General features: G+C 38.8%; 1 protein-coding gene across 3 annotated transcripts in view; it reads right to left on the bottom strand.

The window, feature by feature from the left end:
• Positions 1 to 16,799, bottom strand: part of MORC3 (MORC family CW-type zinc finger 3) — a 47,862-nt gene that overhangs the window by 19,185 nt on the left and 11,878 nt on the right. For all 3 annotated transcript variants that reach the window (XM_034752616.1, XM_034752636.1, XM_034752625.1), the window contains exons 3-9: positions 15,903 to 16,035; positions 14,647 to 14,861; positions 14,214 to 14,358; positions 11,411 to 11,561; positions 10,027 to 10,158; positions 9,677 to 9,796; positions 3,619 to 3,716 (exon numbers count right to left, since the gene is read on the bottom strand). In XM_034752616.1, the coding sequence (XP_034608507.1) occupies positions 3,619 to 3,716; positions 9,677 to 9,796; positions 10,027 to 10,158; positions 11,411 to 11,561; positions 14,214 to 14,358; positions 14,647 to 14,861; positions 15,903 to 16,035 (994 nt within the window). The remainder of the gene's footprint in view (positions 1 to 3,618; positions 3,717 to 9,676; positions 9,797 to 10,026; positions 10,159 to 11,410; positions 11,562 to 14,213; positions 14,359 to 14,646; positions 14,862 to 15,902; positions 16,036 to 16,799) is intronic.

Genomic DNA, 16,799 nt, shown 5'->3' with positions numbered 1-16,799 from the left:
GCTGAAATGCTTCAGGCGGCATGGCGCTGGGGAGGGGCGGGGGCTTGCGCGGTGCTCGGCAGGGCTTTGGGTGCGCAGCGCTGGGGGGCGGGGATTTCGCCTGCGCAGTGCTGGGGGGGTTTCGTGGGGTGGCGCTTGCGGGGAGGGGGGGTACAGCGGTGCTCTTCTTTTTTGCCTGGGGTGGCAAAAAAGTTAGAGCCAGCCCTGCTCTGATTGAACATCTATGATTAATCAATTCCAATTGAGCCTGTTATTTGACAATCCTGGATAGTCATCAAGTCACATGCAAAAGTCCTCAGCAAGATCACAACAGACTTAGAGGAAGAGAAGTTTTGAGATCGGATTTAAAGATTTAAAGTCAGAAAAAGAAGAGCAAATGAATGTTCCAAAGAGAGGTCTAGAAAGAAACACAAATGTAGACAGCCACAAAAAAGTGAATCATAACATGAAGGAAGGAAGCAAACTGGAAGGCAGGAGTAAGTAGCAGAGCAAAATGGATAAGAAGCCAGTGAACTGAAGAGGCAAAGACATGGGAATAAGCAAGGCAGAGCAAAAGTTATAGTACATGAATTAAGTAGGATGGATTTGGACCAAATGAACAAAGGATTCTACAAGACCAAACATGACCTGTAAAATGAAAATACTTGTCCAACGGAAAATACAGACGAGACCAGTAGGAACAATTATGGGTATACAAAGAATAGGCAGTAAAGGAGGAATAGAGCTGACATCATAACCAAAGTCAACAGAGCCCCTACATGCAGACACAGGTTTTCCAGAACATATTCAGTTGCAGGGTTGAAGCCTAAGGGAGGACAAGGAAAGCAGACTTCATAGGGTGATGGGAGCAGATGCACAAAAGCTAGGTGTCTTTGGAAAGGTGGTGGTGGGGGGAGGACGGATAAGGTAACACTACTTCATATAAAATTGTACTAGTGTATTAAATTAATTTCAATATTTTTCATTAGATATTTACCATTCACCTGTCAGTTAAGTGAATTATTTCTGAAGTCTCCCAAACTCTTCAAATGAGAGAAAAATATATATCCACTGTTTAATGAATATAAGCAGCACAATTTTAGATAAAGTTGAGAAAGTTACTGTCATTGTAAAGGATTACCCAAACCTCTGTTCCCAATCTGGTCTCTCTGACTGCAACCCCCTCATGTGTTAGACCTCGTGCCTTTACCTATCTTGTGGCGTGTTAGTCAATACAAATATATTAGAGATTGCATACATCCCATTAGCGGGTATATCCACACAGTTTGTTTACATATACAAAAAGTGTTGGGAAGTTATGTTAACTGAATATATCACGCTCTCCCTACAATTCTGTTCAGAAGATCACAACATTTTGCAAAGCTGAAGTCAGCTTTGCCATTAGAAAACAGGAAGCCTGTTAAGCTAAAATACAAAAGAGTGGTGGGTCCTAGTACAGATTGGGATGCACCTCTTCACCCAATTGGGTTTGGAAAGTACTAGTCAAATCAGAAATAAGAATAGAACAAAACAAGTTAAAGAACTGTTACAAACTGATGGATTGGATTTTAGTGATGTGTAAAAAGCTTTGTAACTTGTAAAATCATACTACAAATATTACTCATAGACTCAGACTTTACGGTCAGAAGGGACAATGATCTTCTAGTCTGACCTCCTGCACAACGCAGGCCACCACAGAATCTCACCCACCCACTCCTGTAACAAACCCCTGACCTATGTTTGAGCTACTGAAGTCCTCAACTTGTGGTTTAAAGACTTCAACGTGCATAGAATTCTCCAGCAAGTGACCCGTGCCCCACGCTGCAGAGGAAGGTAAAAAACCATCAGGGCCTCTGCCAATCTGCCCTGGAGGAAAATTCCTTCCCAACCCCAAATATGGCAATCAGCTAAACCCATGTGGGCAAGACTCACCAGCCAGACACCCGGGAAAGAATTCTCTGTAGTAACTGAGATCCCACCCTAGTTAGTGTCCCATCACAGGCCATTTGGGCATATTTACCGCTAATAGTCTAATTTTGGCAATTGATCTTTGACTATCCCATCATACAATCCCTTCCATAAACTTACCAAGCTTAGTCTTGAAGCCAAATATGTCTTTTGCCTTCACTGCTCCCCTTGGAAGGCTATTCCAGTACTTCACTCCTTTGATGGTTAGAAACCTTCATCTCATTTCAAGTCTAAACTTCCTGATTACTAGCTGATAAGCTATCTTAGAAGCACATTTTCTGTGCAAGAATTGCTTCCCAGAAAGAAGTCATGTATGTCTCCTTCACGTATTGTACTGCTTTGTCTTTAGACAATAAATTTGGGTAAGTCTGGTTATTTGGTCTCTTGAACATTTAACCATGAGCGCAATCAAACGATTGTCCTTTTGTCAATAGGTGGGATTCTGCGATTCTCCAATTCTTGAGACCAGGCCCTGGACTACAGTATCCTGTGGATCAACTGTAGTTACTTAACAGGTACAAGTGAGTTCAGGTACCTGTACTTCTTCCCTGAAGGTAAGCTAAGCAGGCCTAACTTCTTCAGATACCCTCAGAAGGATCCAGGGTTTTAGTCTGGTTCCCCTAAAGAGCTACCCTCCCTCTTTCAAGAGTGTTCTTTTTGAGTTTTTGATCCCAGTGATCAAAAGCCTTTTTCTGTCCTGGAACTGTCAAACACTTGTGTAGTTACGAGACAAGTGGCTTATCTTGAGCCATTTTTTCCCTTCCTGCTTTTAATCTGTTCACCCCCACATTATACTAAACCACTGTATCCATACAAAACCCATCCCAATCAGGTCAACATCCACTACTCAAATTATTACAGAGCAGCTCCAAATCCCAGTTACCACAACCCTACGCTGCTGAGCAATCTGAGCTGCTTACTTTCTGGTTCATGTGCCAAATCTCTCAAAGATTTAACAGAATTCCCATTCTAATGACCTATCCATTTCCTTCCATTACAGGTGATTGATATTGCTCAGCCTGGCAGAGAAACAGGAAAGCTGTATCTCAGAATTTTAAAAAGGATGAGTCAACTTTTACTTTTAAAATGGACAAATTACTAATTTACAGCTTTAACTATGGCATTAATTTTTAGACTCCTTAAATACACTCTCCAATAAGTCAATTACTTAATTATCTTTGCATGTAAAAAACAAGGAAAAATAGCAACTCCAAAGTATCTTCAGATGTAGATGACAATGTATAAAACTTTTCTTGCAGATATTACTATTAAAGAACACACAATAGCTAATAAATTAACTTGGCAATTATTTGTTTTCATTTCTCACCTCACGCCTCCCTCAAATACACATACAGCATATGAATTCAGCTTTTCAGCCAGTTAACTCTACCAATAGAAAGAAGCATTTAAAGAGAAAAGCATGAAGGTGTTTGAAAGATTAAGTAACTTTTTAAAACAGAATTAACTGCCTTTGTTTTCAATTTGGTAGCACTTACTGTCCTAAGTGGTGGTAGTATTTCATGACAATTTCGGATTACAAAGTACTTATGCAATACTTAGGAAAAAACCTGACATTTTATAGCTAGGAAATAGCATGCTAGGAAAAGTATTTAATACACCCACTGTAAACCCATTTTATAATATGTCTAGATAAAATACATATATATTCACCTGTATTCATTGGTATAATCAAAATCTTGTTTATTATGAGTTGGTTTTAGGAAGTTACATTCTATAACCCCAACTACACCAACACCCATGTTGTTTGCCTGTAAAAGATTAATATAGAAATTAGAAAAAGATGCCAACTTTTATACTGAAACATTCCTATATACAAAAGGAAAAAAAGACTATTGGTAGTTTGGATTTTACAAATATATTCAACTTAGCAACAAGTTTGTCGGAAAAGTTTACAAGCCACATGAGCTGAAGTTATAAAATTTAATTTTGACATGTAGTTCCTCTTGAAAAAAATGGAATTGTCTTGTATTTTGTACCTATCATGGGTGAAAACATACCCAATGTGGATAAAGGAAGGCTTAAAAATAGGTCCAAAGTGGGCAGGTGACAAAAGCACATAAATATAAAAAACCCATATTAACAGAGGGCTAGATGTTCGGGGGAAGGGAGGAAGACATGGAAAATTACAATAGGGTCACAGGAGCAACAAGAGGGATATCAGTGGGGGAATCTGCTCAACATGTCTATACACAAATGCAAGGAGTATGGGGAATAAACAGGAAGAACTGGAAGTGTTGATAAATTAGCTTATCACAAAGACTTGGTGGGATAAATCTCATGACTGGACTATTGGTATAGAGGGGTATAATTCATTCAGGAAGGACAGGCAGGGAATGTAGCATTATGCATCAAGAATATATACGCTTGTTCTGAGGTCCAGAAGGTGGTGAGAGGCAGACAAGTTGAAAGTTTCTCGGTAAAGATAACCGAGGGAAAAATAAGGGTGACATCATAATATGCGTATATTATAGACCACCAAATCAGGAGGAGGCACTTCTAAAACAAAACAGATATCTAAAACACAAAATCTGGTACTTATGGGAGACGTGAACAACCCAGACATCTGTTGGAAAAGTAATACAGGCAACACAAAAAATGTCCAATAAGTTCTTAAAACTTTTTGTTTCAGAAAGTGGAGAAAGTAATCATGGGGACAAACATTTTAGACTTGATTCTGACCAATAGAGAGAAATTGGCTGTGAATTTTAAGGCAGAAAGCAATTTGGGTGAAAGTGATCATGAAATGCTGATTTCATCATTCGAAAGAAAGAAAGGAGCAAAAGCAGCAGAATAAGGACATAAAAGGCAAGGGAAAATTCCAACTTCCAAGTATCTTTGATGTAGATGACAATATATAAAACTTTTCTTTCAGATATTACTATTCTAGAACACTCGGTAGCTAATAAATTAACTTGGCAATTATTTGTTGTTTCTATTTCTCACCTCACACCTCCCTCAAATACATGTTCAATATTTTAAATACTCTACTGGTTAGCAAAAAAGCAGACTAACACACTCAGAGAACTCACAGGTAAAGTCCAATGGGAAGAAAAACTAAGGGAAAAATGAGTTCAGAAGAGCTGGCAGTTCCTCAAGGTGATAATATTAAAGGCATAACTGCAAACTATTCTGATCCTATTCTATCTTTCCTTTGTAAGAGACCAATAAGGCTCCATCAGGAGCTCTTTAATGACCTGAAAATCAAAAAGGAATTCTACAAAAAGTTGAAACATGGTCAAATTGCTGAGGAACACTAAAGAACAGCATATGTATGTAGAAACAAAAATCAGAAAAGGTAAAGCACAAAATGAGTTGCACCTGGCAAAGCACATAAAAGGGAATAAGAGGAGGTTCTTTAAATACCTTAGGACTAAGAGAAAGAAGAAAAATGTGCATCTTCTTAGCAGAGAAGGAGAGCTAATAACTGATGACATCAACAGAGCCCAAGGTGCTTAATGCCTATTGTGTTGCAGTCTTGATTAAAACGGTTAATGACCACCAGATACTCAACACAATTAATATTGACAACCAGTGGGAAGGAATGCAAGCCAAAATAGGAAGAGAACAGGTTAACGAATATTTAGATAAGTTAGATGTATTTCAAGTCAGAAGGGCCTACTGAAATTCATGCTAGAGTACATAAGGAACGAGCTGAAGGCATCTCCGAGCGCTTAGCAATTATCTTTGAGAACTCCTGGAGGACAGGAGAGGTCCCCAGAAGACTGGAGAAGGACAAACGTAGTACCTATCTTTAAAAAGGGGAAACCAAAGAGGGCCTGGGGAATTATAGACCCATCAGCATAACTTCAATACCTGCAAAGATACTGGAGCAATTATTAAACAGTCAATTTATAAGCACTTGAAGGAGAATAGGGTTATAAGGAATAGTCAGCATGGATCTGTCAAGAACAAATCATGCTAACCTGACTTAATTTCCTTCTTTGATAGGATTACTGACCTAGGGGATGGAGGAACACAGGAGATGTGATATACTTTGATTTCAGTAAAGCTTTTGACACAGTTCTACATGACATTCTCATAAGCAAAGCAGGGAAATGTGGTCTAGATGAAATAACTGTAAGGTGGGTGCACAACTGGTTGAAAGACTGTATCCAAATGTTATCAGTTTGCTGTCAAATTAGGAGGGCATATCTACTGGGATGCCAATGGGGTCAGTCCTAGATCTGGTACTATTCAATATTTTCATTAATGACTTGGATAATAGAGAAGAAAGTATGCTTCTAAAATCTGCAGATGACACCAAGCTGGAGGGGTTGTAAGCACTTTGGAGGACAGGTTTAAAATTCAAAATGAGCTTGACAAATTCAAGAATTGATCTGAATTCAACAAGATGAAATTCAATAAAGACAAGTACAAAGAACTGCATTTAGGAAGAAAAAAAATCAAATCACAACTACAAAATTGGGAATAACTATCTAGGTAATAGTACTGCTGAAAAGGATCTTGGGGTTACAGTGGACCACAAACAGTTGTCCATGTGATGCAGCTGCAAAAAAGGTTAATACGATTCTGGGGTGTATTAACAGGACTGTTGCATTCAAGACACAGGAGGTAATTATCCCACTCTACTCGGCACTGGTGAGGCCCCAACTGGAGTAATGTGTTCTATTCTGGGTACCACACTTTGGAAAAAACACGTGGACAAATTGGGAAGAGTCCAGAGGAAAGCAACAAAAATGATAAAAAGGTTTAGAAAACCTGACCTATGAGGAAAGGTTAAAAAACTGGCCATGTTTGGTCATGAGAAAAGACTGAGAGAGGACCTGAGAGTCTTCAATTATGTTAAGGGCTGTTATAAAGAGGACAGTGATCAACTGTTCTCCACGTCCACTGAAGGTAGGACAAATAGGGGCTAAATCTACTGCAAGGGAGATAGGAAAAGCTTTCGAACGACAAAGGAAGTTAAACTCTGGAATAGCCTTCCAAGGGAGGTCATGGAGTCCCCATCATTGGAAGCTTTTAAAAACAAGTTGGACAAACACCTGTCGGGATGGTCTAGGTTTACTTGGTCCTGGTACAGCATAGGGGACTGGACTTAATGACTTTTGAGGTCCCCTCCAGGACTAAATGTCTATGATTCTATAAGGACAATGGACGTAAAATCTGCCTTTATTTTTTTTAAACATACTCTGAGAACTGGTAGGTAATGTCCCCCGGGAAGAAAATCTAAAAGAGAACTGGCAGTTTCTCAAGGAGACAACATTAAAGGCACAACTTCAAGCTATCCTGATGTGAAGGAAAGAGGAGTAATAGTAAGGTGTCAACATGACTCAATCAGGAACTCTAATCACCTGAAAATCAAAAAAGAATCCTACAGAAAGTGGAAACTTTGTGGTATTCTTTTGTACTTAGCAATTTATCAAGCATATAGGGAGAAAATCAGAAAGGCTAAGAGACAAAATGAATTACACCTAGAGAGAGATATAGAAGACGAAGAGGTTTTTTAAATATATTAGGAGCAGGAGAAAGACCAAGGAAAGTGTAGGTCCTCTACTTGGCAGAGAAGAAGAGCTAATAACTGATATCAAGGCGGCTGAGATGTTTAATGCCTATTTTGCTTCAAATCTTCACTAAAAAGGTTAACAGTGACCAGATACAACACAATTAATATTAACCAGGGGGAAGAATACAAGCCAAAATAGGGAAAGAACAAGTTAATGAATATTTAGATATGTTAGATGTATTCAAATCAGAGGGTTTTATGAAATTCATTCTACAGGTAACTTAAGGCTGAAGCTGAAGCAACCTCTAAATCATTAACAATTATCTTCAAGATCACAGGGAGGGTGGGTAAGGTCCCAGAGGACTGAAGAAGGGCAAACATATTGCCTATTTTTAAAAGGCGGAAACAAGGAGAACCTGGGGAATTATAAACCAGTCAGCCTAACTTTGGTATCTAGAAAGATACTGGAACAAATTATTAAACAATCAACCTATAAGTACCTAAAGCACAATAGAGTTACAAGTAATTACCAACATGGATTTATTAAGAACTAATCATGTCAAACCAACTTAATTTACTTCTTTGACAGGGTTGTTAGCCTAGTGGATTGGGGGAAGTAGTAGATGTGATATCACTTAATTTTTATTAAGGCTTTTGACAGTCCCACATGACCATTCTCATAAGCTAACTAGGAAAATGGGGTCTACATGAAAGTACTGTAAGATGGGCGCAAAAGTGGTTGAAATACTGTACTCAATGAGTAGTTATCAATGGCCCACTGTCAGATGGGAAGGACATATCTAGTAGTGTCCTACAAGCGTCAGTCTTAGGTCTGGTCCTATTCAATATTTGCATTAATGACTTGGATAATGGAGTGGACAGTATGCTTATAGAACAATCATGACAGCAAGCTAGGAGGGTTTGTAAGCACTTTGGAGGACAGGATTATACTTCAAAATGATCATAACAAATTGGAGAATTGAAATCACATAAGATGACATTCAATAAAGACAAGTGCAAAGTACCTTACTAAGGAAGGAAAAAAATCAAATGCACAACTACAAAAGTGGGGAATAGATGGCTAGGCAGTAGTACTGGAGAAAAATATCTGGGAGTTGTAGTGGATCAAACTGAATATCAGTCAACAATGTGATGCAGTTGTGAAAAACGCTAATATCCTGGGGTGTATTAAAAGCAGTGTTGTATGTAAGACACAGGAGGTAACTGTCTCACTCTACTTAACCCTCGGGAGGCTTCAGCTGGAGTACTGTGTCCGATTCTAGGTGCTACACTTTAGAAAAGATGTGGACAAATTGGAGAGAGTGTCCAGAAAACAACAAAAAATGATAGAAGGTTTAGAACCTATAAGGAAAGGTTTAAAGAACTGGACATGTCCTCTTGAGGAAAGAATATTGGGGGGGGACGGGGGACCTGAGAAGTCTTCAGGTATGTTAAAGGCTGTTATAAAGAAGACTGATCAATTGTTCATGTCTACTGAAGGCAGGACAAGATGCAATGGGCTTGAACTAAAGCAAGGGAGTTTTAGGTTAAATATTATGACAAACTTTCTGTCTACAAGGGTAGTTAAACCTCTGGTATAGGGAAGGTTGTGAATCCCTATTACTGGAGGTTTAAGAACAGATTGGATAACTTGTCATGAATGGGCTAGGTTTCACTTTACCTGACTCAGCACCGGGAGCAGGACTGATTACTTTGAGATCCCTTCCAGCCCTACATTGCTATGATTCTCGAGTCCCTCCTTTCTCTTAAAAGTGACACATTCATGCCTACACTTTGTACATCAAGGTTAGTTCTAAAGCAATTATTTATGATTAAGTGCTTAGTACAACTTTCAGTATTAAACTGATGCATTGACGCTACAGAAACCAAGGATTTTACAAAAGCTGCATCAAAATATAACTTTTTTAAAATTCAGTATTTTATTACTATTAAATTACTCGATTAAACAAATTAGGTAAACTGGTTTGAATTCAACTACACCTCTACCCCGATATAACGCTGTCCTTGGGAGCTTCCCCCCCCCCCAAAAAATCTTACTGCTTTATAGGTGAAACTGCGTTATATTGAACTTGTTTTGATCCACCGGAGTGCTCAGCCCCCCCCCCCGGAGCGCTGCTTTACCGCGTTATATCCGAATTCATGTTATATCGGGTCGCGTTATATCGGGGTAGAAGTGTAGTTTCTAATTCACAAATATTAACTTTTTTAAGGTTGAAGTCTTACCTTTAATTGACAGCCAACCCTTTCATAAGCTTTGATGAGTCTGTTTCTGTGATACATCATTATTCCATAATGGTCTTTGTTTCTGCAGTTAAATCCAAAGGTGATTCTTACAGTTTTAGCCTTGTTTTTGGATGTTAAGGATAATTTGATCACCCAAGAGTTTCTTCATACTGAAAGTTCATTCAAAAATGAGCCAATACTTTCAAACTGGAACAATTCCATCAGCCCCTAGGTTTGGTATAGCATCTTAACATGGATATCTGCAACACAACATTTTGTCACAGAATTGACAGCCTACTGACATGTCTTCCCATTCAGCATGCAATGATGTACGTATCAGTAAAGGATACAGCCAAAAATTTTGGTCTATAAATATCACGTTCAATGTATGCAAGACTTTTGGAAATCAACTGCGTTTTCACTTTTTGTCCTCTGATAATGATTTGCATTCTTGGCTTCAAATACAAAATACTGCTGTAAGCCTGCAAAACACATGGTAATTTCTATTATGCAAACCAACATGAATGGTTTATAATACATCCTCTCCCACTATATATAATAAATGCTGCTTAACAACAACCCTGATAATTACTTCCTGTTAAACATTTTGCCTGGAACTAATTGATTTGAACTGGAATTGGTCTGGACATTGGCAACAGGCTTGCCACTTATTGACTTTTTTTGCCTGCAGCTCCACAGGTTCCCAGCACTGCCATTCCACATGGAAAGACCCAGGCACAGGCAGGTTTACAGGGCTGCAGTTAGGGACAGAAGTGCTAGGATGTGTGGAGCCCAGGCGCCAGGGTTGCTGCTGCTGCCTAGATGATGGGGAGGCTGCATGATACCTCTCCCTGTCCTCTCTGGGCTGTGTCCTGCCCTTGCAACAGGGGCATGGCCTTGGCACTCCCAGCCACTTCCCCTGGCCGCAGGCAGGTTTGCAAGTGATGGCAAGGAGACGGACTGTTCCTTCACTGAGGAGACAAGCTGATAGTGTGGCTTGCCTCATGCAAAAAGGAGCACCACCAGGGTTGGTTGAAAAATAGTGAAAGGTCTTTGGGGGTGAACTTTGCTTTACAAGGCATTAAACAAGTCTAGATTCTAGACTAAATAGTTAAATAAGTCTAGGTTCTAAATGCATTATGATTTTATTTTATATGTAACTATTTGTTTCCAATACTTCTACTTGCTATCCCTTGAATCTCTTTCCTTTGTTAAATAAACTTTTGCTTGTTTTCAATATAAAAATATCTAAGTGCTGTCTGTTAAACAGAACAGTGATCGGAGGTATAACTGGAAACTGCAGTGTACTGCAGCTGAGAGCACCAAAACTGTGAATACTGAGAGTTTCCAGTGGAACAGAGGCTGGGCACTAGGAAGACATTCATGGGCTTGGAGGTTTGACCACATCTATCACTAATCTGCAGAGAGACAGCAGAGCAAGCATAGGCTGAGAGGGGAGTGCTTGTGTTGCCCATGACCGGTGGAGTCAGGGAGCTGACACACAGCAGGCACAGAACAAGGCTTCCTCACACTAAGGGCAGGTTCTTGTTAGGTGCTTCACAATCCTGGGCACCCCGGAGAAGCATCACAAACATACTTGAAAAGCAAATGGATTGGCTTTAAAATATTTTATGGCCACTGCTGCTGTAGTATAATCAATCATTCTCATTGAAAAGAAATATTTTAACTTAGTTTCCAGCTTTGTCATTTTTTTTTAGTAAACAGCATACCTACCCGTAACGAATAGTCACTTTCAGGCACAATCTGGTCCTGTCTCTCTTGTTTTTTATACCCTCTTTTCCCTGTTGCTTCATCTAAATCTTCTGGAATTCTGATGTCGTATTTATCCTTATCAAAATCAAGCTCTGTTTCTCCATCTTTATCTCTGTGGAAGGAAGTCCAAAATATAAATAGAATAAATAATTTTTAATTTATATTAAATTGTTTACTTTTTAATTAACTAAATAAATAACCCAACACAATTACTGAAGAAGGCAGGAAACCACAGAGGGGTGGAAGAGGAAAAACATCTTAGCAGGCAAGTTTATTTCAGTTGGTGATTCTAAAAGTATGGTTTCCTCAAGGAGATGTTCCTTTTTAATCACAGTTCTCTAATATTTACCAGGTAACACTGCAATGACATTCATTTGTTCTAAATGAATCCTAACAATACTACTACAGAAATGCATCCTAAAATACTCAAGGGGCTGACTGAGGAAATATCTGAGTCATTAGCTATTATCTTCGAAAACTCATGAAAGATGGGAGAGATTCCAGACTGGAAGAAGGCAAATACAGTGCCAATCTACAAAAAGGGGAATAGAGACAACCCGGGGAATTACAGACCCAGACCATAGTTATCAGTGGTTCACAGTCAAGCTGGAAGGGCATATCAAGTGAGGTCCTACAGGGATCCTTCCTGGGTCCAGTTCTGCTCAATATCTTCATAAATGGATTTAGATAATAGCATAGAGAGTACACTTAAAGTTTTCAGACGATACCAAGCTGAGAAGGTTTGCAAGTGCTTTGGAGGATAGGATTAAAATTCAAAATGATCTGGACAAACTGGAGAAATCGTCTGAAATAAACAGAATGAAAATCAGTAAGGACAAATGCAAAGTACTCCACTTAGGAAGGATCAACTGCAGACATACAAATTGGAAATGACTCCCGAGAAAAGAGTACTGTGCAAAGAGATCTCGGGGTTACAGTGGATCACAAGCTAAATGAGAGTCTACAGTGTAACACTTGCAAAAAAAAGCAAACATCATTCTGGGATGTATTAGCAGTATTGTAAGCACAACACAAGAAATAATTCTTCTGCTCTACTCTGTGCTGATTAGGCCTCAACTGCAGTATTTTGTCCAGTTCTGGGCACCACATTTCAGAAAATATGTGGACAAATTGGAGAAAGCCCAGAGGAGAGAACAGGCTATAAACTAGCCATCAACAAATTTAGGCTTGAAATTAGGCAAAGGTTTCTAATCAGAGAACTGACGTTCTGGAACAACCTCCCAAGGGGAGCCGAAGGGGCAAAATACCGAACTGGCTTCAAGACTGAGCTTGGTAAGTTTATAGAGGGGATAGTACGATGAGACAGCATACAATCGTACGCCGATGATCTGCGACTGCTAGCAGCAAATTATCTCCAATGGCCAGTGATGGGGAGGGCTCTGAACTACTACAGAGAATTCTTTCCCAGGTGGGTGGGGCAGATTCTGCGGCCTGCAACGTACAGGAGGTCAGACTAGATGACCATGATAGTCCTTTCTGACCTTAAAGTCTATGGGAGCAACAAAAATGATTAAAGATCTAGAAAACATGACCTATTAGGGAAGATTGAAAAAAATTGGGTTTGTTTAGTCTGGAGAAGAGAAGATGGGGGAGAGTGGGGAAATATGATAACAGTTTTCAAGTACAAAAGAGATTGTTACAAGGAGGGAGAAAAATTGTTCCCCATAACCTCTGAGGATACGAGAAGCAGCAATGGGCTTAAATTGCAGCAAGGGCGCTTTAGGTTGGACATTAGGAAAAACTTCTTGTCAGAGTAGTTAAGCACTGGAACAAATCTCCTAGGAAGATTTGAGACTCTCTCTCATTGGAGGTTTTTAAGGACAGGTTAGACAAACACGTGTCAGGAATGGTCTACTTGTTACTTAGTTCTGCCTTGAGTTCAGGGGACTAGACCTATTGAGGTCCCTTCCAGTCCTACATTTCTATGATTCTATAGGGGCCAATCCTGCAGAGGCACGTGGATGGAGAAGCTAACAATGTTCTCTAATTTCTACTGACTTTGAGAACGTGACTAATTAATACTGACTTTGAGAATATGACTAAGTAAGCCTTTTATTTTGCTATGGTAAATTGTGTGGGAAAATTCTGGATTAGATAATGTAAGAGTCAACAAACTAGAATTAAACTTGAAAAGTTCCAGGCATTTTAAGTAGACTACTGCTAGGCACAAGGAAGTTTAGTTAAGGAGCTGCCTGGTGTCTCAAACAGCCATTAAAGTATTAAAACAGATAGGATTTAGCAAGATACCACATTTTAGGGCTAGTTTACAACCGCAAAAGCTTTGCTGGTACAACAATACCAACAAATCTCTCTAGTAGAGATCCAACTTATTCTAGCAAAGTAATTCTTTTGCTGGCACAGGTAAGCTACCTCCTCAAAGGACATAAGCTATACCAACAAAAGTCTTTTGCCTGTATTAACTGTCAAACACAGGTTTTTTGCTGGCATAACTAACAGACATAGCTATGCCAGCAGAACACAGTATAGACCTGATTTTAGTCCCTTTGCCTCTGGCTATTTTATTTGCTCTGTCGAGATAGTTCAGTGGTAGTGGATGAATGACCTTGTATCTCTGAAATTTATCAGTCCAATTCCGCATGTTCCCACTAAGTTACTACCAACTCATGCTCATTAGCTTTAGAGAGCAGTTCCACCAAGACGTCTAGCTGCTTACCACCAAACTCATGCATAGTAAACACTTATTTTAAGTTCACAAGTTACCAGACATTGGACTTCATCTTACTTTCTAAGGTTCCAAATGATGATTCTTGTTCCTTTTTTCCCCATGATAGCATCAAGCTCTGCCAGTAACTTCTCCTCAGTAGAGAACAAAGAATGTGCCTGGATGGCCTTTAGGCTGGCTTTGTAATCTGGATTAATTATTTGCCGTAAGAACTAAGTTAAAGACTTAAACATTTCACAAATTAAAATAAATTTCTAGGTGAGCTTCTTTGGCACAGCCACAGTACTCAGGGCTTTCTCACCTAACATATCTCAGACACGTGTTATGCTGCTAGCTTACTGCTTTTATCCAACCCCATAGCCCTCCTCCCTCCTTATATATAAGGAGGACATCAGCACAACTGCAATTTCCATCCCTTGAGAGGCTGCTCTTATCCTACTTTTACACATGCAAGTTCTCTACTTTTTATGTCTGAAAATAGTCAAAAGGATATGTTGCCTGTTAAATGATACTATCGGAACAATGACATGTTCTGCCTTTGTAGCTTCTAGGAAGGTCTGAGATAACAGGCCGACACTCATGGTCTCTCCATTTTTGGTGAAAACAATCGCATCTTTTCCCAGGCGCATAGATCCTGATTTAAATCCATTTCCATACAGTCCCACTGGAACGCGGCCATTTATTGTAACTTTGTCACTGAAGCCAAAGCTGAAACACATGGTAAGAATATTTTGTAAAAAGTGTAAACCCACAAAAGGTTGATATAAAAATAGGTTTAAACAGATTATGTTAATCTCCAGTTTTGATATCAGTGATTACAACACAGCTAAAAGCAGTAGTTGCTCAACAACTAGACAAAGGCTGAGGATCAGATTGAGGTTATAATGCTAAACTGCTCCCTAATGTCATCTATTGCTATCTTTTAATATGTCTAAGGGGTATCACTTGTATGGAATTATACAAAAAGAGCTCCCAACGCAGTCTAATAGTCAATTATATTTTAAAAGACTGAACTGGACCTTGGTGAACAGTTTTTCCACTTCTCTCAATTATTTGTAAACAAGTCAACTTTGCATTAGTAAATGAGGCAAAGGAGACATTTCATTAAAAGTGATGATCTGTAGTTGTGCAGTGAATTTAGCATTAAGCCCTTAAGTCACAAGAAACAATACCATAGAAAAAAAATATGTACAAAGAAAATATATAACTATTCATTAGTTATTCCTCATCCCATTAATTTTTCTAAATACCTTCAATTTTGAACAATGTGCAAAATCTGAATTCTATTACATTTCACCTACAACCCACTAAGAAACAACTGAACGGTCATGTTGGCAGTTAATAGCACTGAGTTAACTACCTTTCAACTTTGGCTACCTGGGTTTATATTCACACAAACCTGAGTTTAGCAGGTATGGCCTCCTCTTCTTCCCCTATCCTATTCCACTTACGGACATTACAAAACCACATATTTCTGTATAGACGCTGACTCAAAATAGGCTCAGAAACAGACAAATGGAGATGGGTGATTCAGGAATAAAATGTACTGCCAATCTTGATGAACACTTGACCAGCATCTGCCTATTGTTTGGATCTAGCTACTAATCTTAGTCTCGCTTTCACAAGTACTAAATTAATTTGCAGATTTGATATAAAAATATGCAGGAATGAGCAGAACATTAAAATCTGAAACTGGAAACTGGAATGATTGTGGAAGAACATAAAAATATCCACAAAACGGTTACCCACCTGAGCATTTTGTGCAATTTCTCTGAAGTCATACCATTTCCATTATCAGTAAATGTCAAACATATGTTGCCCTTTATTACTGTTTTGTCTATCCATATCTGTTTAGCATTCACATCTGGATCATAAGCATTGTCTGAAAATCAGGGAAGTGTGAAATTAACAAAAGCATAAATTAAAATGCTATAGCATCCATACATTCAAAAATACATCATTCTAGTGAAGGGCTTATATACCAAAACCTTCTATGAAAATATTATTTTCCAGGTATGTGGATTCAGCATGTCCCATCTCTACCCCATAAAACATTAAATTCCATACACTTCTTTCCCCAACCCTTCTTTTTAAATCAGTTAAAGCCATTTTTAAAAGTTAAAATATTGTACAAGGTCTACAAAATGAGTGGCTTATAGTTGCTGTTTTAGGAATAAACTTGAAGGACAGTCCCCACTTAGTACACACCAATTTTTATCATCACTCATATGGACAGCCACCATATTATCTGTGCTGTTTGCTGATGACATTCCATCACTAATCACTAAGAAAGATGTAGGGTTAAACTATGAGTGCTGATGCCAAGTAGCTTTCAAAAAAAAGGCCTTTCCAAAGATTAATGAGGATCTGACATTTAGGAACCACTTAAACTATTGCTGGCAATGCTGATGAGCAGCCACTGGAATGAACCTACCACCTTGATTAAATGTAAACCCTGCCGAATTTTAGTAATTTGCATTAAGGCCCATTCTGAATTTGTGAGTGAACAAACATGTAAAAGCAAAGGTGCATAACAAAGATGTCCTTTATCCATTTATTTTGTCAATTTTAATTATGTACATTTCTTCACAGTGTAAATATACAGAGGTACTTTGCAAAATTAAATTGTAGTAATACAATACCTCA

This window comes from Trachemys scripta, chromosome 1 (assembly GCF_013100865.1).
Source record: "Trachemys scripta elegans isolate TJP31775 chromosome 1, CAS_Tse_1.0, whole genome shotgun sequence".
Taxonomy (NCBI): domain Eukaryota; kingdom Metazoa; phylum Chordata; order Testudines; family Emydidae; genus Trachemys; species Trachemys scripta.
The sequence above is the reverse complement of the archived record's forward strand: the minus strand, read 5'-3'. Positions and strand labels throughout refer to the sequence as shown.